This window comes from Gasterosteus aculeatus, chromosome 21 (genome assembly GCF_964276395.1).
Source record: "Gasterosteus aculeatus chromosome 21, fGasAcu3.hap1.1, whole genome shotgun sequence".
NCBI lineage: Eukaryota > Metazoa > Chordata > Actinopteri > Perciformes > Gasterosteidae > Gasterosteus > Gasterosteus aculeatus.
Genome location: NC_135708.1, coordinates 6833597 through 6857948, shown reverse-complemented (window position 1 = coordinate 6857948; position 24352 = coordinate 6833597). Strand labels below are relative to the sequence as shown.

At 45.1% G+C, this 24352-nt stretch overlaps 1 protein-coding gene across 1 annotated transcript in view; it reads right to left on the bottom strand.

Annotated features, from left to right (window-relative positions):
- Nucleotides 1–24352, bottom strand: part of reck (reversion-inducing-cysteine-rich protein with kazal motifs) — a 42854-nt gene that overhangs the window by 4666 nt on the left and 13836 nt on the right. Inside the window, exons 3-20 of the mRNA XM_040167467.2 lie at nucleotides 24079–24153; nucleotides 20403–20439; nucleotides 16957–17042; nucleotides 16820–16867; nucleotides 16322–16355; nucleotides 15031–15228; nucleotides 14498–14762; nucleotides 14234–14407; nucleotides 11026–11238; nucleotides 10597–10733; nucleotides 9779–9922; nucleotides 9511–9699; nucleotides 8702–8824; nucleotides 8227–8398; nucleotides 6622–6811; nucleotides 6302–6512; nucleotides 6146–6219; nucleotides 4901–5056 (exon numbers count right to left, since the gene is read on the bottom strand). Coding sequence (XP_040023401.2) covers nucleotides 4901–5056; nucleotides 6146–6219; nucleotides 6302–6512; nucleotides 6622–6811; nucleotides 8227–8398; nucleotides 8702–8824; nucleotides 9511–9699; nucleotides 9779–9922; nucleotides 10597–10733; nucleotides 11026–11238; nucleotides 14234–14407; nucleotides 14498–14762; nucleotides 15031–15228; nucleotides 16322–16355; nucleotides 16820–16867; nucleotides 16957–17042; nucleotides 20403–20439; nucleotides 24079–24153 — 2526 coding nt within the window. The remainder of the gene's footprint in view (nucleotides 1–4900; nucleotides 5057–6145; nucleotides 6220–6301; nucleotides 6513–6621; nucleotides 6812–8226; nucleotides 8399–8701; nucleotides 8825–9510; nucleotides 9700–9778; nucleotides 9923–10596; nucleotides 10734–11025; nucleotides 11239–14233; nucleotides 14408–14497; nucleotides 14763–15030; nucleotides 15229–16321; nucleotides 16356–16819; nucleotides 16868–16956; nucleotides 17043–20402; nucleotides 20440–24078; nucleotides 24154–24352) is intronic.

The following is a 24352-nucleotide window of genomic DNA, read 5'->3' as shown; positions in this document are numbered from 1 at the left end:
ATGAATTTACTCATCACAAAGTTATATTTGAGGTCACATATCAATTTAAAGAGCAGGACCGGGGCTACAAGTTGATGTAAGGCATTTGTCCACGCTCCACACACAACCAAACCAAGATGTCAACATTCCTATAACGCCGCCTAGTCATCCCACTCACCGCATTTCTGCCTCACAATATCTCAGATTAAAACCAACAACCCACAGATTACGGACATATAGTCCTGACAACGTCAAGCATCTGCGAGGTAGGAGCCAAAGAACGCCAACAGCCAACAGTTCTGTCAATCAGGCTTTTGGTTCGTATATCTTAAATCTATTGGCTCTAACGATTCAAATGAGATCAATCACTCGAATCCGCTCGTAGGTTGCAAAGTTACGGTCTCGCGTAATTGCAATCGGGGGGGGGAAGTGGTGGAGGGTTTATATATGTATCTATCTATATATATATATATATAAAATGCAAGCTGCACAAAAGTGCTAAACGGCCATTTTGGAGACCTCGTCTGAACTGTTGGTACTAAAAAACTAATTTTCTTCTTCTTCCCATAATTCCAAAGTGGCAAACATCCTGAAACTTTTTTATTATTATTTTCATTTACTCTTAACCAGTAACAAATACACTAATATTTACACATCTTAACCAATCTCATAGGTGTTCCCTTCTATTACATCACAAAAGTTATTCAAATAGACCATAAGGTTGCAGAGACAGGGTGTCCATGTTTATTGATGGTACATTTAGATCCATTTAAAAATCAAACAAAAAAGCACAAATGTCGTTTTACTTGTTCAAAAAACATGGCGGTGGGATCTGAACAGTGTTGGTCCAACAAAGATGTCACATGGTTGTGGTGCTAAATGATTCGGACTATGTTGGTCAGGACACCTGCTGGTGTTTCCATAATACCTTTGACTGAGAGATAAAGGTGGGAAATGCACATGAAGAACATCACAGCCCATCAACTCTAAACCACTGAGCTTATTTCACACATTCTCACCCGTTTTTTAAAACTTTTTTGTGATTTTGCTTCGACGTCAGACACTGAGCTAAAAAAAGACGACTATACGATCTGTGCTGTCATACCTATATAATCATTCCACATGCCATGATGATCCCTGCAATGATTATATTTCTATACTTCTATACTATACCACTCAGAAATGACTGAATGGTTCACATTTGTCGGTTAAACATTTCATCTGCAATCATGTACTTGGGCATCGTTTATAGCGCTTTTGTCCCTGCTGTAGGGACAAATGTGGGTGTAGCAAATGTCACTGTGACGTTACCGCTTGGTTTGTGGTCTGCTGTTTCGAAGCCTCAAGTTGGTTTGGCCTCAAAGTAAACAAGGGTTAAAGGCATAAGACGATAACATGGTGGACAGGACGACCCCTCGGTAGAGACCTGTCACTCACTAACTCATGTTTACAATGTTTACTGAGGGAATGAATCAAGAGCGAAGTACAGTCATTTTCTCATAGACTTCTACGGGACCAGAGGAGTCGCCCCCCCGGTGGTCAGTAGTTAGAAGTACAGTCATTTTCTCATAGACTTCTACGGGACCAGAGGAGTCGCCCCCCGGTGGTCAGTAGTTAGAAGTACAGTCATTTTCTCATAGACTTCTACGGGACCACAGGAGTCGCCCCCCGGTGGTCAGTAGTTAGAAGTACAGTCATTTTCTCATAGACTTCTACGGGACCACAGGAGTCGCCCCCCGGTGGTCAGTAGTTAGAAGTACAGTCATTTTCTCATAAACTTCTACGGGACCACAGGAGTCGCCCCCCGGTGGTCAGTAGTTAGAAATACAATCATTTTCTCTCAGACTTCTACGGGACCACAGGAGTCGCCCCCTGGTGGTCAGTAGTTAGAAATACAGTCATTTTCTCATAGACTTCTACGGGACCACAGGAGTCGCCCCCTGGTGGTCAGTAGTTAGAAATACAGTCATTTTCTCATAGACTTCTACGGGACCACAGGAGTCGCCCCCTGGTGGTCAGTAGTTAGAAATACAGTCATTTTCTCATAGACTTCTACGGGACCACAGGAGTCGCCCCCTGGTGGTCAGTAGTTAGAAATACAATCATTTTCTCTCAGACTTCTACGGGACCACAGGAGTCGCCCCCTGGTGGTCAGTAGTTAGAAATACAGTCATTTTCTCATAGACTTCTACGGGACCAGAGGAGTCGCCCCCCCGGTGGTCAGTAGTTAGAAGTACAGTCATTTTCTCATAGACTTCTACGGGACCAGAGGAGTCGCCCCCCCCCCTGCTGGTGTTTCCATAATACCTTTGACTGAGAGATAAAGGTGGGAAATGCACATGAAGAACATCACAGCCCATCAACTCTAAACCACTGAGCTTATTTCACACATTCTCACCCGTTTTTTAAAACTTTTTTGTGATTTTGCTTCGACGTCAGACACTGAGCTAAAAAAAGACGACTATACGATCTGTGCTGTCATACCTATATAATCATTCCACATGCCATGATGATCCCTGCAATGATTATATTTCTATACTTCTATAATATACCACTCAGAAATGACTGAATGGTTCACATTTGTCGGTTAAACATTTCATCTGCAATCATGTACTTGGGCATCGTTTATAGCGCTTTTGTCCCTGCTGTAGGGACAAATGTGGGTGTAGCAAATGTCACTGTGACGTTACCGCTTGGTTTGTGGTCTGCTGTTTCGAAGCCTCAAGTTGGTTTGGCCTCAAAGTAAACAAGGGTTAAAGGCATAAGACGATAACATGGTGGACAGGACGACCCCAGACTTCTACGGGACCACAGGAGTCGCCCCCTGGTGGTCAGTAGTTAGAAGTACAGTCATGTTCTCATAGACTTCTACGGGACCAGAGGAGTCGCCCCCTGGTGGTCAGTAGTTAGAAGTACAGTCATTTTCTCATAGACTTCTACGGGACCACAGGAGTCGCCCCCTGGTGGTCAGTAGTTAGAAGTACAGTCATTTTCTCATAGACTTCTACGGGACCAGAGGAGTCGCCCCCTGGTGGTCAGTAGTTAGAAGTACAGTCATTTTCTCATAGACTTCTACGGGACCACAGGAGTCGCCCCCTGGTGGTCAGTAGTTAGAAGTACAGTCATTTTCTCATAGACTTCTACGGGACCACAGGAGTCGCCCCCTGGTGGTCAGTAGTTAGAAGAAGAACTTTTATACAAGCAGACTTATTTATTTTGTTTCTCCCTGATGGCTGTTTGAGTTGAACGCATATTTAAGGCACTTTGGCATCAGGTTCAGACCCAACTGTTACCTCGCATAAAGTATTTTTTAATGGGAGGTTCTGCTGAATGTGATTCCGAAAAGTAGCATATAAACCCGGCTGTTGTGTTGCAGTCTGATGTTTTAAGATGTTGTTGACTTGACAAAATATTGATTATTTTCTTCTGTAACTCAAAGGATAGTCTGATTCTCCGATTTGATCTTTGAATTTGGAATGTGAATCTTCTTCTATCCCAGTTACTCTCTGGCTGTTTCACCCTCTCTCTTTCCATGCAGATGAAATCCCATCACTCAGTGTGTCTCTGCAGTGTGTCGGTTGCTTTTGGGCATGGACTCATCCTGCTGTAAGATTAGATTATTGTTTAAACAGCAGCCTGGAGACATCTCGGCTCCACATAGATGTATTCTTTAACCCACTTTTCTTTAACCCATGATTCCCTGTCAATATGTGACATCCATGTCATTTAAAATTACAATACCTTACAATTCTGAATATGTCTCTAAGGCCATATAACCAAAAGCTGCTGTCTATGTGCACGTTGCTGGTGACTGAAACGCTTTTATGCCTGGAGGGGAGCAGCGAAAGGGCAGAGAGCGACTAACCTGTTGATATGATCCGATTCCAGAAAAGACGATTAAAGGATGGATCGGTAGTTGGTGAAATATAAATACATCAATTAAATAAATAAATGAAACAAAATGATTACACATAAAATAATGAATAAAGTTGGTGGTAAAAAAGTTCAGAGGAAATGCTTCACAAGCTTCTCCCACAAAGAGTCACCTTTCAGCTCTATCTTCCGCCTTACTTATATTGTTTTCTGGGTTTTGCAAATATGAAATCCAGCAGGCTGCAGGAGCACGAGGTAACATCCAGAGACGGAAGCAATAATCGCTCACCTGGATCTTAAGAGCACTTTGATGAATGAATGACGTCATCATCACCTCTCACGCACCCAGTGTGTGTCCAATCTGCACTAAATGTGACACACTGTTCCTTTGAGCCAAACATCATTTAGTTGTTTTAGGTCAGTGCTTGTGTAATTGATTGATTCATAAACACACCCAGGGACGTCTATTCAAAAGCAGCACAAATGTATAAAAGATTGTATGTTTTAGATCGGACTTATTAAAGCAGTGCATCATGGGTTGTTTGGCATATTGATATTGTTGATTGGTGTCAGAGATAACACGTTCTCAGTAGTAGAAAGTCGGGGATGAAATGAAGACGAGAAGGAGATGCTGAAGCTCGTTTTGCATTAATATTCATGTGCGGAGGGAACCATGTGAGCAGAATGCAGCTGTGTGTTTACAACGTGCACGTGTGCATGCTGCTCCATTCGATGCTCACCAGGAACCCTGCTGGGGAGGAAATAGCTTAATGTGCAGTTTGGAGTTCTATTCCGATCCAAGCATTGTGATGTCATTTAGAGCCTGCGTTCATGGTTCTTATCAATAAATCCCACGAAATGACCCAACCGGTTCCCTCTCCATGTTCCATTAGGCCTTTTGTGAACACGCTCACACACACACTGAACATGGCATGTGTCAAAATAGTAAATATCCCCATCCTCATCTTACTCTCTCGTACCAACCAAAATAAAACTCATTATAACGTAAGAGTTCGGCGGTTGAATCTGCAGCGCGTGTGCGTGTTACCTGCAGAGGTGTCGGCTGCTGCTCCACTGGAGCGATGAGGACCACCAGCTCGTGGTCGATGCTCAGGTAGCCGAACACGTCGCACTGCGGCACCGACACGTGAAGACGCAGGATCTGCAGGACGTCGTGGACCGTCAACGGCTGGTTCTTGTTCAGCTGCACCGGGGGTCAGAGGTCAAACAGAGGGGAAGGGGTCGGACAGAGTTTTCAAATGTCGGGTTCATTGCATCCGGAACCTGCTTTGTGAAGTCGAACCAGGAAACGGCCCTCAGAGACTAAAGTCAAAGCAATCGCTTCTTATTAGTAATAATATCTCAACTGCCTTCACATTCATGAGAGAAAGCTGTATTATTGGGGGATGGTCATTCATGTCAAAGGTTATTGTACTAAATTGAAATTTTAATTATTAAATTTTCAATAAACACTTCATCATTCTAAGAAGAATGTTCGACATAAATTATTCATATCTTTACAGTGGATGGGTTTTTTTCCCCACCGTAATATTAGCATTTCATTATTACTATTTGCCTCATAAATGTGTCTATAGACCTTCTTGAGAACCTCCTTTATTCAAGAAATGCTCAATTTGAACCCAAACAGACGGGGGAAGGACCCCATGAGATCCAGTGTTTGACCCTTCTGGGCTACCGTAGCAACAATGCACATATGTAGATTTAAACATCTCGTTCAAAGCTAAAAATCAGCCTGTGTATTATGCAATAAAGAGGACATGCTTATTACACTGGCCCTTCAAATTAAAACATTTAAACATGAAATATATCCCCTTCAACAGAACGCTACTGGCCACAATTCAGCACTCAGCATTTCACTCGTTTATATATATATATATATATATATAAAGGAAATTGATAAATGGTGGTGAAATGGACCAAGTGGTGTTACAGTAGCAGTCGGTGACACCACATCAGCTGTGCTTGTGTTTGGTATTAGCATGCTTTATGGAAGCCCCCATATAATGCGCCTGTGGATTACAGCCAAAAGGGGCTTTGTAGTAAGATTAAGCTGACGGGGGGCGGGGGGGGGGGGGTTCTAATTAGCAGCATTAAGGTAATGACCAAGTATGTGTAGAATGGCTGTGACCGTTCCCTCCTTCTGACAGACGAGAGGCTCTCTGCACTCTGGGACTGTAGCTCCACCAAGTGGTCCACATGTGTAATCACATCTGGGACCAGCAGCAGAATCCAGACGCAGAACACGTTTGAGCCTCAGTTTAAACAAGTGTACCTTAGAGAAAGTGTTCATCTGCTCTTTGCTCCACAGAATCTGCAGCATGCTGGCACATATCGGACAACAGGCTCCTGAGAAGAGGTCAGAGGTCAGGGATTAATAACTATCGACAGTTGACAGAAGAGTCTTCGACGTGTGATTCTCCTGCCTCACCGGGCGGCGTGACCGGCTGGCAGCCCGGAGCGGACAGGGGGGGGCAGGGAATCCCGCTGCACGCAGAGTCCGGGGCCGCGTCAGACACGGCCCCCACGGCGTGGCAGGGGCCCTCGTAGTCCAGGGCCACGCGGTCGGCCATGGCGTCGCACACGCTGTTGTAAGTCTCCCCGTTGTGGCCACAGACCTGCTGAGGCTTCCTGCAGGCCTCCTGGGAGAAGAGGACAGCGAGCAGACGTCCTCCAATCAATCACGGCTTTGCCTTAAGTATCAGCGGTTCATTTCGAACGGTATGTCCCCTCTCAGCCTGTATGACCCACCTGGCAGGGACCCATGTAGGCCAGCGTTTTGCCGGCTTGTAGCAGCTGGCAGCGGCTGGCGTGGACCAGGCCGTCGGTGTCACATGCCGGCTCCACGCCGCTCCTATCGCAGCCCCCCGGGCGCCCGGCGCACTCGTACTGCGGGCAGTCGGACAAGTCACTCAGGCACACGCGATACTTTGGGATGCACCTGGAAACACACACACACAAGTAATACTAGTGTGTAAACACGGGAGAAAATAAAGTACTTACATCAAAGTATTAACTATCAAAACGAGGCAATAAGTCACCTAAATGTGCAACTCCAAAGCCACTCTTTTCTCACTGTCACACACACACACACATGACGCCGCCCCCCATGTCACTCACATGCATGCCGCATTCACTGGACAGGCACACAGTAGGAAACCAGAACATCATAACATTGTCCCACACAGCAGCTAACAGCGGGGTTGCTACAATATAAAACTTGCGGGCCGCACTAACATTAAACCTTCATATTAAGACAAGTACAAAATATCGTCCCGAGGGCCGCAAATGGCCTGCGGGCCGCGAGTTTGAGACCCCTGATCTAAATTGATCTTTGATCCGAGCGAGTTTGACACCTCGTACGCTGGAGGATAACTGACCTCTCAGCTTGAAAGTCAACCGTCTCTTCCGTACAATTGTGCTTAGTTATGTGACATTTTTACTCCCTGATGTTAAACTTTTTCGGCTCATGCCTTCGCATAAGTCTTGGACGGGCTCAACCATCCGAGAGAAGAAGAAGAGGCGGAGGAGTTGGGAGTGAAAACAGAGGAAGAGTCCGAGGTCATGTGCGTGTTCCTGATGGGGGAAGAGCCACACCTATGGACATATTATGGGCCAAACAGTACAGAACCTTTTTACACGTTCTCTACAGGGATCTCATCCCTGAACAAGAGAGGGGCAGATTGGAGAGGACTTGCCATAGTATGTAATAGTTTGGCACAATGTCAGTTTCCATGGCGCCAACGTCATCAGGCGATGGTTTGCGACCCACAACATTACTGATCCTCTGATCCCGTCGTCCTTCATAAAGGCTCGTTTCCTGACGCATCGTTGTACTTGAGCCTAAATGCTTTTTGTGTTTAAATATCTTTATTAATGTGTGTGTGTGTGTGTTTCAAGACCGGTCCGCTAAATATTGTGAAACATGGAAACGGTCCGTGGGGCAAAAAAGGTTGACCCTACTTCTCTCTTGATGTATTCCCTCAGTAAACATTGTAAACACGAGTTCATGGTTTCCCACACAGCATGATGTTCATTTAGAACACAGTGGTCCATCTTGTTGTGGTCACTTTACTTCACTGAGAACCAAGATGGCAAAGGGCCGACCTGCCGAACAGGACCCCACAAACCATCACTAATGGCGCGTTTCCACCAAGCGGTACGGGTCGGGTCGGTACCCTTTTATTTGTGTCTCCACTCCCAAAAGTTGAGAATGGTACCAAAAATGCGAACCGCACCGTACCACTTTTTGGGTACCCTTCGGTTGGGGCACCTGGCACAGTTGTTTGGTACTAAAGGGTGGAGCTAGACTCACTGCAGAACGTTGATTGGTTGAAAGAGTGTCGCTCCACCTACCTCTGGTTCCTCTGGCAGGGGCTGCCGGCGCAGGGGTTGCCGAGGCGACACCGTCCGAAGACAAACTGATAGTCCTTGAAAGCCATGCAGCGGGCCACACAGGCGCTGGGATACGTCCGCCCGTTAGAGGCACACACCGGGACGAAGCGGTCCGGGCAGTTACAGGGAAGGCCTGGGGGGAGGGGGGCACTGATGTGATGGGGGAAGGTAGTCATGGTGTCTTATTCCTTGTGTTCTTGGGCACAGGTCTAACGTGTGATAACGTATCGACCAATGGAAGGGGGGGGGGGGTCAATATGACGATGGTGTCAAAATTGTCAAAAGACAAACTGGAAGTCGTCTTGAAAGACATGTGTCGCTCCGAGAGAAGCACATTCATATCTATATCTAAGAATCAACCGCTGAATAATACACATTGAGTCTTACTAACAAAGCACTGTCACACACACACACACACACACACACACACACGGACCGGTAAAGCGCCGGCGGTCCTCCTCGGAGCTGTCCAAGTCCAGACACTTGCGGGTGGAGCAGGTGGTCTCCCCAGCAAAGCAGGAGCAGGTGTGGCAGTCGATCTTGAAGGACGCCCCGTGGTCTGGTGGGGAGGACAACTCCACGTTACTGTGGGACACGTGCTGCTTGCATCACCTCTCTCTAAGCGGCACATGTAGATACATTCTATTTTTACTAGTGTAATACGCTTGATATTTCACATGTTGTCTTAATAGCTTTGTGTGACCAGGCTGAAAGTCACAATGACACTCAAAAGATTGAATTAAGAGGATTAAAAAGACAAAGCGTGTATTTTGCTTGTGAACTCTGCTAAGAGCACGTGAGCCGCTGTGTGAAATAGTAGCGTGCTGAGTTTAAGAAGAAGCCACTGTGTGATGTGCGCATCCTCGTGTAAGGCAACGGTACGTCAAACAGCAGGTTTGGTTCCCTACAGACCAACATTGCTGTAGGACGGATTATAGACATCAGCTCATCCAGCGTTTGACTTCCCCCCCGTGAATAAGATGCAATGCAACTAAAAGGAGTGTAAGAAACGTCCTTGACACCAAAGCACGAGCTCCAGTGTGTGTGTGTAATGCTCCAACCACGCGTCCCTTGTGAGACCTGTCCTGTTCAAAGAGAGACACCTTTCCACACTTAGCTCAGCCCAGTTGGCGTGACTTGTTAAAGCGCTCTCCATTCTGCGTCCAGCACCATTCACTTGTAAATGAAGCTTTAGCTCGCGCTGTCTTTCGCTAGCTGGGTGAAGATGCACCCGGGGCCACTCACTCTTCCTCTCTCCGCCGACGATGCAGGGCTCGTCCGTGTCCACGCAGGGCATCTCCGCACAGTTCTCCAGGCGCCCGCTGGGACCACAGCTGCACACCTCGTGGCATCCCGTCAGCCCGGTGCGGGTCGGCACCTCAATGCGAGCGTCCTGCTGCACCAGAAACTCTGAGGCCTCGCCCAGCTTACAGCCTGGACACACACACACTCTCTCTCTCAGAATGACATGATGGGGGTGAAGGTGTAGCGGCGGGGCGGAAGCTGCTCGTACCCGGCACGCAGAGGAACGGCTGGCAGTGGAGGTCGTCCAGGCAGCCCCTCCTGTTGACTTGGCACAAGTGGTTGCTGGGGCAGGGGTTGGGGTTGCAGGGATGGGTGACCTCATCCACGACGCTGTTGCCTAGGGAACTGGGGGCTGTGAATAGGGGTGGGGTGCAGGTGATGAGTGGATAACGATATGCAAAGATGTAAGAGGCTTTTTCGATAGTGACAATATCAGCACATAACGTAATAATTGGCTTTCAAAATAAAAGTCCAATCCGTATTCAACTGTGCTGTTCATTCATAAATATTGTTCTACATTAATTTATTACCTTTGAATTAACTACGCTAATACATATTAGCATATTTGGAAATAACAACGGTGATATTTGAAAAACTGTCCCCTTTTTTATATATTTTCTTTCAGTAAAACTAACTGAACAATAAACAGTGAGGTGGAGAACTGATGGGATATTTGCTTATTTTAAAAAAAGAAATCATTTATAGAATTTGTATCTCATAATGCAATCAAAACAAAACAAAGCAGGAAAACCTATTTGGTGTGTTCCTGTATTATCAAGGGGGGGACTTGACGGAAAGAGTTTGGGACACTTGTAACTGAGTTACGATATGAAGTCAGTCATGTGTCTCTTCTGTGCAGTGCTGCCTCCTGGTGGCCACTAATCCGTTCACTTGGGCACCTGGACTACATGAGCTATTGGAGGACTGACAGCTGTGTGGTTTCTAACATGTTACGTGGCAATGGTAATGTCCTAGTACCATGTTTAACCGCATGTTACCGCAGGGGAGAATGACCCCCCGACTCACTGAGGTACTTGTGGAGGGGGATGCAGCGATCAGGGTCGTCAATAGGAGACAGCAGCTCACAGATCCTCTCTGGAGTCTGTCCTTCGTGGAAACGCTTCCTGTCCCCACACTGCGTCAGGATGTCCAAGCAGTCGGACCTGAAGATGGAAAAGAAATAACTACAACAACGGCAAAAAGACAATGAATTCACATAAAGCGGCCATGTTCATCTTCTATTTATACAAATGCAGGTCTGGGGGGTTTTCAGCCTGGGGTCCGAGCGAGACGGCCTACCAGCACACACACAGCAGTGTGCGATGGGCTGCGTAATGTCATTCAAGGGATGTGGGAGACTACTACTCACCAGCAGGGGGCAACTCAACACAAGACTAGTGTCTCAATCTGCAGTTTCAGTTGATACATAGTTTCTCTTTTGAATCCTTGACTCACTTGCATATGACGCTCCCTCTGGACTTGCTGTGGCAGGGCTTGATCTGCAGGGAGCAGGCTACGGCCTTCCACATGTCCGGCAGACACTTCCTGATGTCCAGCACCGGGATGTTCATGACCGGCATCTTGATCGTCCCGTTGGACCACAGCCTCATGTCGCTCATGGCGCCCTGGTCCGACTGCACGTTGCAGCTGCGGAACAGCTCTGTCGGCCTGAGGAAGGAGACGGTCGGGGGGTTCAGGGTGCGATTAGACAACCCATTGGTTGTCCTCTGACACACAATTCCATCGCACACATGTCACACAGGTGACGTCATAACGTACGTGTTCATGGTTTTAGCCCCACAGCTTTTAATATTTAAAGTTATTTGTTATGTATCCATTGATACCTTCAGAACTGCATCAATGATGTTTGAGTTTAATACAATCTTCCTCAACAGAAACAAATAATGTTATTTTATGTTTTTTAAACCCAATAGAAGAAGTAGCCAGCTCGTCTTTATTCGTAAGCAGCTGTTTGGCGTTGAGCCAACAGGAGATCTCACCACTCACTGTATGAGGAGAAAGTGGTGCGTTCAGGGACCAGGTCATTAGGCCACAGCCCTGCTCCACTGGAGTAAACAAACACGTTCAGATGGCCACTGTGAGAGAGGGCCCACTATACGATCGTCCTCAGAAGCAGACCTGTCTGTGTGTGAAGGGCTGTTTCCTTCTTGCACCGCACCAGGAAGTGTCTTTGATGTCTGATTGGCGGGTTTGGTCTCAAGTGACTCAGCTAATTGCTGGCTTAGGCTGTTCGGGTGTGGTTCCATCATTCCATTTGCTCCTGATGAGGGGTTTCGTTCTTAATCTTGAAGCACCCTGTGTGTGTGTGTGTGTGTGTGTGTGTGTGTGTGTGTGTGTGTGTGTGTGTGTGTGTGTGTGTGTGAAAAAGCCGTGGATCTTTAACTTTATATAACCCCCAAAAATACCCCACTGTGGTTTTCTCAAAATAAATGCTCTGATCAGCTGACTCTCGCTGAAGTTCCTCCCAGCAGTTTGGTCAGAGCTCTGCGGCTCCTCCAACCAGGCTTCTTCATCTTCTCTTCCAACTAAATCCTGGTTAAAGCTGTCAAGCAAAGGACCACACACCTCTGTGTTGTGCATGGAGTTTAGGCGTTTACCTCAATGCAGATTTACTCGTGGTGAAGTAACCACAGTCGCTGCTTTGTGCACGTTGGGAAATTAATCAGACCTCGACTTGATTAGTTTAGTTTACTGCAGCGGCATGAAGCCAAAATATAATTATACTGCTGTGGTTTCACTTTTAGGAAAGAGGTTGATCAACCAATAACTACACCGACTGAATGTCAAGTAAGTGAGTGGGTCACTTTCTGGTCAGCATGGATGTGTTTCTAAGTCTCCACGCTGCTCCCCTCGGGGGAGGACAGCGTCTCCCTGGAGCCCATCAAAGAACCTCAAACACAGTTTGTTTGGCTAAACTTTAAATCCCACAGTGCCCCAGCATGAGCTCCATGCCACCCTGCTCTGAAATACAGACATTAAAGCTTAAGAAAGCACTTTGAGAGATGTTGTTGTTTGGGCCTGATCCCCTATTTTGGACCTGGAATCACATTATTTTCTCTGGGGGAATGTAAAAGAACACAGCTATTACAGTGTTATGCCCAGAACACAGAAGTTCTTAACTGATAGAATTAGACACAACGAGAGGGTGATAAGGATGTCAGTCCACCTCCAGTTCACACTCAAACCGACTGTGTGTCAACAAATATTGCACGAATTGACACACGATTTTGAAATAAAAGGGAAAGATCCCAAAAATGTGTTGGTCCCCAACTTTTTATCTAGTGGCACATTGAGTTTGAAAACTCAAGTTGAGCTTCACAGAGCTGTGGACTCTGGTCTGGTTCTAATGGTATCTGTGCAGTTAGTTAATCTCTTTTTTCTTCAGGATTTGAGGTATCTGCTCCTGTGCCTTATTTTTAGTCCTCACAATTAATGAGCGTCACCACTTCTGCGTGAGATTTAGGCTTGAGGCTCTGAAAAGTGAAGCCGATGCTGCCGTGTCTTAAAGCCTGCGTGATCTCTACTGACTGAGTTTATGGTCTCAATCTCTAGTTTCAAGTCTTCTTCAATACAGCATGATGTTCATTTAGTAAGTGATGGTTAGAGGAAAATAGACCATACAGGAGGCTATGCTTTAGGGCGGGAAAAGCTAGTGATTGACACGTCACCTTCACAGCGTTGTTCAGTATTTAGTTGAAATAAATCTATCAATCTAAGAAGTCAGCTTTTCATTTTTCCACCTGCAAAAAGTAACATTCATAGAGTTCAAGTGAATTACTCATCAATGAAAGTAGTGCTAGCGTTAGCTGCTGCTTGTGGTTCAATCTGAGAACCAGGTCTGTCAGGGACCCTCAGTGCCACAGGACACACACCGGGGAGCTCTGTCGGCAAACTGTACAGTGACATATTTGTAATCTAAATAACATGTGATACTCAAATTTCAAGAGGCCAAGGCGGCTCAGAATGATCTGCAGTCTTGAATGTCTGTGGCCTCCCTCGCCGGGTGAGCGGCTCACTGCTGTGTGTATGTGTGAAGTATGTTTCAGTTTGTTTTCATGTGTGTGTTTGTGTTAGTGTGACTTCGCCGCGCAGCCTTTGAAGCGGTTCCATTTGGCCTGTGGCCCCCTCTGTAGACAGTGTGTCAGACATGCTGTGGTGCTGATAACTCCAGGGTCACACTGGGTTCAGTGGAACAATGTCTCTGGTTTCACCCTCCTTTGTCTTCCAGCTCTAAAAGATGCATTTCCACACCGCCGAAGGATCACAACATGGGTGTGATGATAAAAACATAGAAACTGACATAGTTTGCGAAGAAACCATACATGTAAATACTGTAGAGAGTTAACTATTTGAATTCTTTGTACGGGAGTTGCTGTTGAGCCTTAGGAGCCATATTCTTCTTACTCACTTGCCTCTAAAAGCGCCCAGTATTTGGTGTTGCTGATGAAAATGTAAAAAAGAACAAGAAAAGTCGGGACCCTGGAGAACCTGATCTTGTCCTCTTGTGCTGTCCTGCAGTCGGTTGTGATCGCTGTGTGTCATCTTTCTGGGTTTCCACTGACATGAGAATGACTGGATACCTAAATATCACTGGGCAGGGGGGCGCCCACCACTGGAACACGCCGTGGGTTGATGGTCTGACCTGTTGTTGAAGTTGGTGCAGTAGGTGAGGCCCTTGCAGCCCAGCTGACACGGCTCCCGCACGTCGGCCAGGCAGTTGATGAGCTCCGTCTCCACGGGGTTGTACTCACAGAACTGGTCAAAGTCCTGCCCCGTCTGGCTGCCCCAGTTGGTGCTGATCTCCTGGCAGGTGTCCCTGTCAGAGCATATCATATCACACAAACGCATATCAGAGCTCCGCTGCGGCCTGCAACGCCCCGGCCCCCGCTCAGCGGCGCGCCCTTACCTGCACTTGGAGGTGTTCGCCTTGGCGCAGCAGTGCAGCTTGGCGCAGTCCATCTTGGCGGGGTGGGGGGTCTCCTCTTCGGGCGGGGAGGGCGGGTGGGCGCTGCCCAGAAAGCACTGCCACATGGGATCCTGAGGGAGGGGCTGGGAGCCGCACTCGTTGATCAGTCCCTCCATGATCTCGTGCTCTGTGCTCATGGTGCGAAGGATCCGCCGGCACGCCACCTGGCAGTGCGTGGCCTCGGCCCGGTCGCAGCAGTGCAGACCTGGATGAGAGGGACAGATCAGCGCTCCTTCATGATATTTCACTCTGGAAAATGCATGTATCACCGATTGCACCTTTAAATCCTACATAGATTATAGATTGTCACTGCAGTACTTCTGGAAGAGAGATCCCAGCTAATGCTATTGAATTTGATAAATTATGCTCCTAAATGAAGGTTTCTATGCAAGAGACAGTTGACATGACACCACGTGCAGAGTACCATGGACCAATGAATCTGTGTGTTCATTGCAAAGCGCCGGCCGACTCACTGTCGATGGGGCTGCGGACGGGGTACGACTTTGTGAAGTTGGTGACGCAGCTGAGCAGCTGGGGGCTGTGGCTCTGACAGTACTCTTTGACGGCGCTGATCTGGGACACCGTGGGGGTGGAGTCGGTCCTGAAGATTGCCTGGCAGTACTCCCTGCAGGTGGTGTGGCGCCCTGCATAGCTGCAGCAGGTGGAGCCCACTGCCGCAACAGACACACAGTGACAAACTTAAATACATGTGTAAGAAATCATGTGGAGTTACGTTAAGGGCTCTCAAGGAAAAAGTGTGTGTCTGTAACTGTTATTGTGAAGGAGGGAAGGAGGGAAGTGGGAAAAAGTTCTGATGTGTTTTTAAAAAAGTTGTTGCCATCTTGTTGCAGACGACTGAACCCTTTGTTATTATTTTATTATTATTAGAAAGTATAAGTGCAACATGACCCTTGGCTACACACATCTGGACTCAGGCCGAGAACTTCTTTAAATCACTCTAAAAGACTAGAGATACTTCTGGAGGAAGCTTGAGGTAGCATGTATGTTGGCCAGCTAGCATGCAGCTGGCTGGCTAACATATGGCTGCTAGCTAGCATACAGCCGGCAAGCTAACATATGACTGCCAGCTAGCATGCAGCCGGCTAGCTAACATATGGCTGCCAGCTAGCATGCAGCTGGCTAGCTAACATATGGCTGCCAGCTAGCATACGGCTGGCCAGCTAACATATGGTTGCTTGCTAACATACAGCTGGCTAGCTAACATGTGGCTGCTAGCTAGCATACGGCTGGCTAGCTCTCCCCTTGAGCCAGGTAGCATTCCCTTCAGTTTCCACCAGCCACCGGACCAACCAATCTAATTTAAACAATCTCAAGCTCCCTGTGTCTCTACACTCTCCTTCATTCACTAGTCTCTATAAGCTGATGGTGGGAGGTACATTTTGAAGTCACGCATTTCCATAAACCAATCACATCATGGCTGGCAGACTTTGGAACTGTCCTCCTCCCTCCTGTTTCCTTTTAAGTACAAACTCATGGCCCCCTCCTCCTCTCAACAGGAACTTAGTGACGTTACATCCTGCCACACAAATAGCGTGTCTCCACTGTGTGTGTTTGTGTATGTGCATGTTGTGTATCTACAGAAAGAGAACACAAACAAGGCCACCTATGGTTCCAAGAAGATGGCGGTGGTCCTGATGGGTGTATTTATTGGCCGGGTGGTGTAAGATCAGTGATTGCAGTCGTTGGCGTTGTCACTGTTTACCTCAGTAACATGTGTGTGTATACGTGTGTGTGACAGCTTACTTTCATTTTTGGTGATGCAGCTGTAGAGGGAGTTCTATAAGGAGAAGAGAGAGCGGGTGGTGATTTGTCTTAACGTGGTATGAGACAAAGAGCTGTGGGACAGTGGTTCATGGCTGATTTGATGGAGACGCTGTTTAAATCCAAGACCAGAATAGATGGGAGTCAGAAGCAGTTCAACCAGAGTGGTTTCACTTTGTCAGATTCTCAGACGCCCGAAGATGCAAAAATATATACAAAATATCTGATTCCTTTGACCACATTGAGTTGATCTTGGAGATCCACACCCTAGAATGGAGACTAAAGTTTTCACAATAATTAAAATACTTATATCATGTGAGGCATGGTATATTGTATGTCTCCCAGTAGTAGCAGTTATACACTGTCTGACTACACAGTAGAAGGACTGTGGGAATAGTGATTGATTTAGTGAAGAGAACTTGAGTTCACATTGTTCTGCTCTTGATGATTACAAAATGCAATTCATTTTATTGGACTTACCTCTGTCACTTTTTTGCATACTTTCGTTATGTCATTTTTGGATGATGCCTGTGATGAGAAAGGAAGTAGAACCATTAAAACACAGCATAGGTGGTCTGAGCTTTTCCTTCAAGAGAAACACTGTGTTCACTTCTCACCTGTCTGCACTCCCTGCGACACTCCGGTGAGATCGAGAGCTCGCAACAGCCCAGACCCACCCAGCCTTCTGACTTTCTGGACACACCTGGAGACAAATGAAACGCCGCAGGGTCAACCGCACGTCATGGGTATCTGTTTAACCAAGTCCCCGTGGAGACGGAGTCATTGATCTGGCAACATCTGCCTTATCGAGGTCTTGATATACATTTGTTTTCCGGTTCATGAGTTGAAATAAAAGAGCCAACACTTTTCCACTCCCACAGGCAGAGGTTTTCCCTCGAACTTTATCCATCCAATTTGTTAAAATGTGTGTTAGTGCGCATGTTGCCGAGACCAGACACATTGACCTGGCAGATTTGAATTCACTTTTCTTTATTTGTTATTACTTTAAATACAGAATAAAATGTGCCATACAATTTTACTCAGACAGAGAAACAGGACTGTGGATAGAATGTATGCCAGATTAGGGGCAACGCCTCCAAGAAGATGGACAGCAGATGACCACAAGCATTCCCTTCATTGTTAATGCAGGACCATTGCTGTTCACTAGGTGTTCTTATCAACCCAGAGACGTCCTATACAGATATATGTGGGTACAAAAACTTAAACTTAAAAACGGCATAAATGATATATGTACAATTAGATAAGGCTGTCCTTGGCATGATAAAACTAAGTTCATTCATCCAATATCTTATGTTACATTTTGTCAATGAAAAAGGAATTGCTTTGACACTTTTGTCTTTCATAGAAGTCAAGCCCTTTTTTATTAAAAAAGAAATCATGGATTAATTCAAATTTATTGTTACATTGAACATTGCAAATATTAAATATAACATCCGCAGGGTTTAAAAAAAACGTTAAAATACCTAATTATTATTAAAAATGTGAAATTACTACCAGTCGCACAGAATTATGTGATTGGATTGGCACAGCTATGTGCTAAGTCACTGTTACTTAATTTCCTCAAAAGACTGTGATATATATATGAGAATTTTAAATGAAGCTTTTGAGTCTGTCATTTGTGTTACTCATTTATTGGTCGCAAGGTCCAAAATTGAACATTAAAACTGATTTATATTGAACAGTTTAATGGTTTTGACTTTCCTGAAAACATATGGTCTGACACATGGCAGTTATTGTGTAAAAATTGCAGATTTTTCTCTAAATCGTCATTGGAGTTACAGTCACTGATGTTACTCCTCCTCCTGGTAGCACCAGTGACATCCCTGTATAAATGAGCCGCATACTGGTAGCTATGTTAATTTACAATTTTGTTTGTCTACGGTGGCTAGCCCTAGTCCTTCAGTTGTTTTTAATAAAAAGTTTGAAACATGTACGGAAATTATATGAAAAAAGCTGACTTCAAGAATGTCATTGGTATTATATTGCGTCACATGTTTTTTCAGTGATGTCATACTATAGATCTATTTTTTTTCACATTTCAAGCATTCTTTTCTGTATTGATTGGTGATGCAATGATACATTTTTCAGATAGTATCTCACAATTTTTGTTTGAATACTTATAATTTGTTAGTTTTGCAGAAAAAAATGATACGGCAAAACAAATCAATCCTTCCAATGTTGTAAGAACGTCTGCAGTTTTATTAAAAAATGTAATTTATAAAATACTTTTTCTTGGTATCATAGGCAACATTTAAGTTGTTGTGACAAAAACAATTTTTTGGACCATTTAATATTCTTTACATTACAAGTAACACCGCTGACAAAAAAAACGCAAATTTATATATCAAAAATAAAATATATTTAAAAAAATATATATCAAAACAATAAAAATACGTAGATTCATTAAGTTTAGAAGTTGGTTAATAGATTAAAAGACATTTTTGATATGAAAGGAGAGATACATCCACATGCCTCTACTATTTATTGAGTTCTAAGTTGAGCTTTAACAAGTCTCACAACATTTACCAGACCCTTCTGAGAAATGAAGGGATGCGGCGAGAGTCGATGGTATCTAAACGAGACTCCGCCGTCAACGGCTCCTGAGGCTGTCTGCAGGCCAGTGTTTAATGGGTGCAGAAGAAGAAAAGAATCACAATTCCTCCCAATCTGGAGCCTATTAGGCTTCTGACAGGTACATTTGTTTCTGAGCACAAGCAGCAGGATTTAGGCCTTTGATCCGTGCAGCTGGGCTTGTCTCGCTTCCATCGCTTCTCATGCAGCCAGATACATACAGTGGACGCTCCTAGCGTTCCTGTCCATCCAGGAGACTTTCAGTTACTGCAGGATCACTGGGTTTAGATGGAAATAAATGATGAGTACTTAAGGCTCGGGCATGGTTCTGCAACTGCAGCTGCGGCTTTTTGTGCAGTTGTGTCGATGGACATGTTTTAATTCATAGTTCTAAAAGGGTTGCGTGTGTTGCAAAGCAATTCACCGCCAGAACAATAGGTGGAGTAATGTTTTTTGTCGAAGACGACCTAGAGAATGACGTCTTTGTGTGTGGAAGACGTTGGTTTGTTTATTTAACTGGTCTTGTTGTCCACATACACCTTGAAGGATGGCAGAGAGGGCAGTCCTAACCCAAAGACAGTTGATGGCACGTTTCATCGCCTTTTTTTCGCGGACATATTTGTCCCGTATTTTCCTCTCCAACTTCGACCAGCAAACCTACGTTTGCAGAGATCTCCTTTCATGAATCGGAGGCCATCTGTGCATCCTTATAGTCCGCCAATGACGGGTTGTATAAGTGGTCATATTTCTGTATTTCTTCCGACAAAAGCTCTTCTATCTGATTCATTCTCTCTTCAAAAATCTTCCTTTTAAAAATGGCAGTATTATGCTATGAAACAGGAAATGTGAGACTCCGGAAAGGATGTAGTTATCAGACCAATCACAGCCTTGCGGGCTGCGTGAGGCTTGCGTAGCTTTTGACGCTAGTCTAGAAAAATTGGTCGACTCACGCAAGAAGGGTTAAAAAAGCACGCAAGGGGTTATGTGTTTCTCTGGAAACGCATAACCAGAAACTAGGCTTTAATCACAAATGCCCCAACAAATTGCACCAACACCACTTGTTCCCAGGAGAGGAGTTGTGTCTGTTTGGAGGGTTTTGGTTTGAAAAAAAAACAGTAAGGTAGATCAGAAAATGGTTCATTGTAAAGTTGGCCGAGCCTCTGGTGGCAACACTAGCAGCCACAACAAGCTAACTCGCTAACTAGCTAATGAGCTAGCAACAAGCTAACTTGCTGATCTTGCCAGCATCTCGGATTCAAAGAATGACTGTGTTTACTTGATATAACCTGATATACGTGGATACCGTCAGAATCTTACAAAATACTTTTTGGGCCATATCGCCGACACCCAAAAAATACATTTCACATTATTATAAGTTTACATGATGTGATTTTTATTACTGGGGGAGAGAGTCAAACATTTATAAGATGCTACACACACACAGGGATTAGGATCAACGCTCCTCTCTCACCTGGGAGCGAAGAGTTGATGCACGTCCAAAGTTCATTCTAGAAAAGAAAGAAGTAGATGTTAAGGTAAATGTAGAACATGTCTAAATACAACGTAGCCGGACACACTGGCTCTTTGATGAACAGAGTCACACAGTAGGCAGCAAACAGCAGTTGTAGCGCTGATTTAAAGAAAACAAACTGCTCTTCTGTGCATGTGTGTTAAGAAACCAAATCAACAGGCGACGGCTCTAATCCAAGATGGCGACAGCTAAATCCCGTACTCAAAGCTTCGCAGCAGTCCACATGCCATGGGACATGCCATGATGACTACGGCCACTTCAGATGTACAGATATGAAATACACATGTAATGCACAACATGCTTCAGTAATAAAAAAAAATCTGCCAATGAAAACAAATACTGACGATGGACTCTGATTTCACAGAGAAAGGGCCGTCACTTTTCCTGCATCAATACAATGGAGGTACAAACAGGAAAACGCATGAAACATCCTATGAAACCCCCGTTGTTTGAGGTGAGATTTAATCCTCCAAAACAAGCCCGTTTGGCCCCGGGGGAGACAGAGAGGGAAAATGAAGGTCTTCCATTCTCTCATGCTTTCACAGGACAGTCATTTGTGCACTGTGTGCAGTTACCGGGTCAGTGTTCACACTCCCTCCGTGTGTCTCCTGGCCGGCGAACAAAGGGCCCCGTCAGTGAGCGTCAGCATCATTTATGAGGCGCTGCAGGGAGTGACGCTGTCTTTAGGCACGAACATGATTTGTGGTGCAGCAGCGGCCGATGAGGCATAAACATGACAGCAAGAATAATGCTGCAGTCCCCATGAGCCAAAGCAGAGCTCCCTCCAGCCTTTGTATCAACGTGGTGATAGAATGGTGCTTTTCTCTCTAAGGTCTGATTTGACTAGCAGTGAGCCTACCAACAAGTAGGCTCACTGCTAGTCCAATCTCCATCTTCAGCTAAGCATTAACGCGGAATGAAATGATCCTATCTTACACAACTGGACGTATTCATTGTGATGTCATCAGCTGCTGTTTGTATGAAGCTGAGTTGCTAAAATGGATTACGGCTGCCGGTATGTCTCGATATGCAATATATTGACTGAGCACAATCTATGAAAATGAGTGTGATCATTTTTGGTGGTGCGATATATTCGTAGATTGCGCTTTCCTTTGTCGGAGACGGGGCAGCATGAGAGAGGAGAGCCAATAATGTGAACAAGCCGATACGTTGACTTTGTTTAAAAACCGTGGCAGCGGAAACAGGGAACACGACTAAGCTAAAATCTCACCTAAAACAACAACCATCCGCCCAGACTTTGACCGAGCCGCTCCGTCTCTCCCTGCAACCACGGAACACGCCGCCCTTCCGGTGGTTGAAGCCCCCGGGTTAACCAGCCCGGCTGCTGCGGCACGCTTTCCCACTGGACACATTTTCTCGAGCCTACCACATCGCACCAAGCGCGATGCTCTGTGTCCGTTGCACTCATCGTTTTTTTTTGTTTTTGTTTTTGTTTCTATTCTGACGAATAAAACGTTCTTTGAAAGAGCGTACTTGTATTAGTATGCTATTATATTGTCATTGTGTCATCAGTGGCATAAAATGCTCTGAAAACTGCAATAATATTGTTTATCGCAAATAATGTTGGTGTAATAATCGCACAACACAAATTTCATATCGTGACAGCCCATGCTGCCGCCATGTTTTTTTAAAACCATTGAACCAAATTTCGCGTATCTGGAATGCGGATGAGCTAAGTCGAAGTGCCCCTGAGCAAGCAATGTCAGAGCCATGGGTTAAAAATGTAATGTAAGTCGCTTTGGATAAAAGCGTCAGCTAAATGACCAGTAATGTAAAGTAATGGCACGGGAACACCACGTTGTCCCGTTTTGACGCGAGGAACGTAAGGAGCCTCCAGCAGGCAACAAGCTAGCGTTAGCTCGCTAATAACAGCGGTAAAGCAGTTAGCAAGACTAAGATACGGTTTTATTTACTCGCCTTTTTTGGACCATTACATTTTCAGTCTGTTTTCTTGTATTTCGTGCTTTGTCCCATTTCGGTTATTGTTGACAAATATATTTGTGTGTGTTGTACTTTTTAATGCTGTCATATACGGTAGTCTAGTGCGCTTGCGCATATACTGTGGGTTATACGGTAGTTGATGTTATGCCTGTAAAGGCAGACACACGGTGATCCATTAAACCAGCGCGGCTAACTAAGAAGCCTCAAATGCCATTTTAAATTCATCTTATAGCACTTGGTTATTTTTGTATCTGTGCTTAGATGTGGTGTATACATTTACTTAACTTGCACTAGAATGATAATAATGATTTAATGAATAAGCTTCAAGTGAACATGGATGTATGTTTCGTAGTATGTCTGAGTGTGTGCGTCTGTGAGTGTAGTATAGAGAACAAGTTCTGACGATAAAACAAATCCTGTTTTTTTTCTGATTTGTATTTTCTTTATTTTTTATATATATTATTATTATGTTCAAGGAGCAACCTGTTTGTGGACTTTGTAATGTGAATTTGCAGTTATGTTTTAGAATAAAGGGTTGGAAATTAAAGCGTTTTAATGCTGTTTTTTTATCTGATTCATCGATTAATCAAAGAAATAATCGACCGATTAATCGATTATCAAAATAATCGTTAGTTGCAATAATTGTTAGTTGGACCGTCAGTTACTAAACAAACACCAACTGATGTTCACCATATTTACTGAGGGAATCAACCAGGAAGAGAAGGAGAGTCATTTCCTCATAGACTTCTATTGGACCAGAGTCTCTCTCTGATGGACATGCAGGCTTTAGAAACTTAAGCATCAGCTCCCCATGAGGACAATTGAACCATCTCCATGGCAACTAGGCCTGTCAATGGCTCTTCTGAGGTAAGAATAAACTTTCTTGTTTATTAGTTTCATGTTTTCTATCAGGGTTATGTCCCTTATGCAGCAATGTGTTGTGTTCCAAGCTTTTGTTTACCTGCGTTCTTCTCAGTGAGCATGAATTAGGTTTTAGGTGATAACATTTTTGTTTTAAGGTTCAGTATTAAAACATATCCAGTGTTCGAGACAAATGTATTAAGAGACCAGGCCGGGCCAGATGTATTAAGTAAATGGTGCAGATGGGGGTTCTGGTTGTTACCTCTGGTCTTGTGGCATGCGTCACTTCCAATGCAGCTGCAGTAGCGGCTGTGAAATACACACGTTGCTACTGTAAATGCGTGTCAACAGTTGGGCCGAATGTCTAATTACTGGTGTGGCTCACGGAGAGCGGGAACAAGAAGCAATCCGTCCCACTCTGCTTTGTGATTACCCATGGCGGGAGGAAGCTGTGAGCCTCCGTGTGTGTGCGTGTGTGTGTGTGTGCATGTGTGTGTGTGTGAGAGAGATGTGTGGTTTAACCAGGTGCTCCAGTATTTTTGTAACCACAATCAGCAATCCACTTCCTGTTTAGAGTTACAGTCTGGAGGATCTCCGTTTAGGGCTCTTTGGCACCCATGGCGATCAGCTGTCATTGCAACTGTGTTTGGATCCTTACTTCCCAAATAATAATAAAGAAACACCTCGAATAGTACATAAAATGACAACAATAAACTTGTAATACTTTTGTGATCAGAATGTGATTGTCAGCCATCAACTATAATAGATTTTCCATTGTAATAAAGAAACTCACCATCAGCTCCGGACAGTAACTGGGTAACCTCTGGAGCAGATGGTTAAGATGAGACTCACTCTTTATAGTGGCGAGCTGTAACATGGGAAAGAAACACAGAATTAATGAGAACATACGAGTGCCTCATGGAAACCAGAGCCAACTGGTACCACTAGTACTAACTAGTACTAGTACTAGTACCAACGTACATCTCACAGGGCTCTCTGTGCTCTCAGAGCCAAAGCTCAGCACACACTGACGTCATTGCAGTGATGCTCCTACAAAGACATAGTGC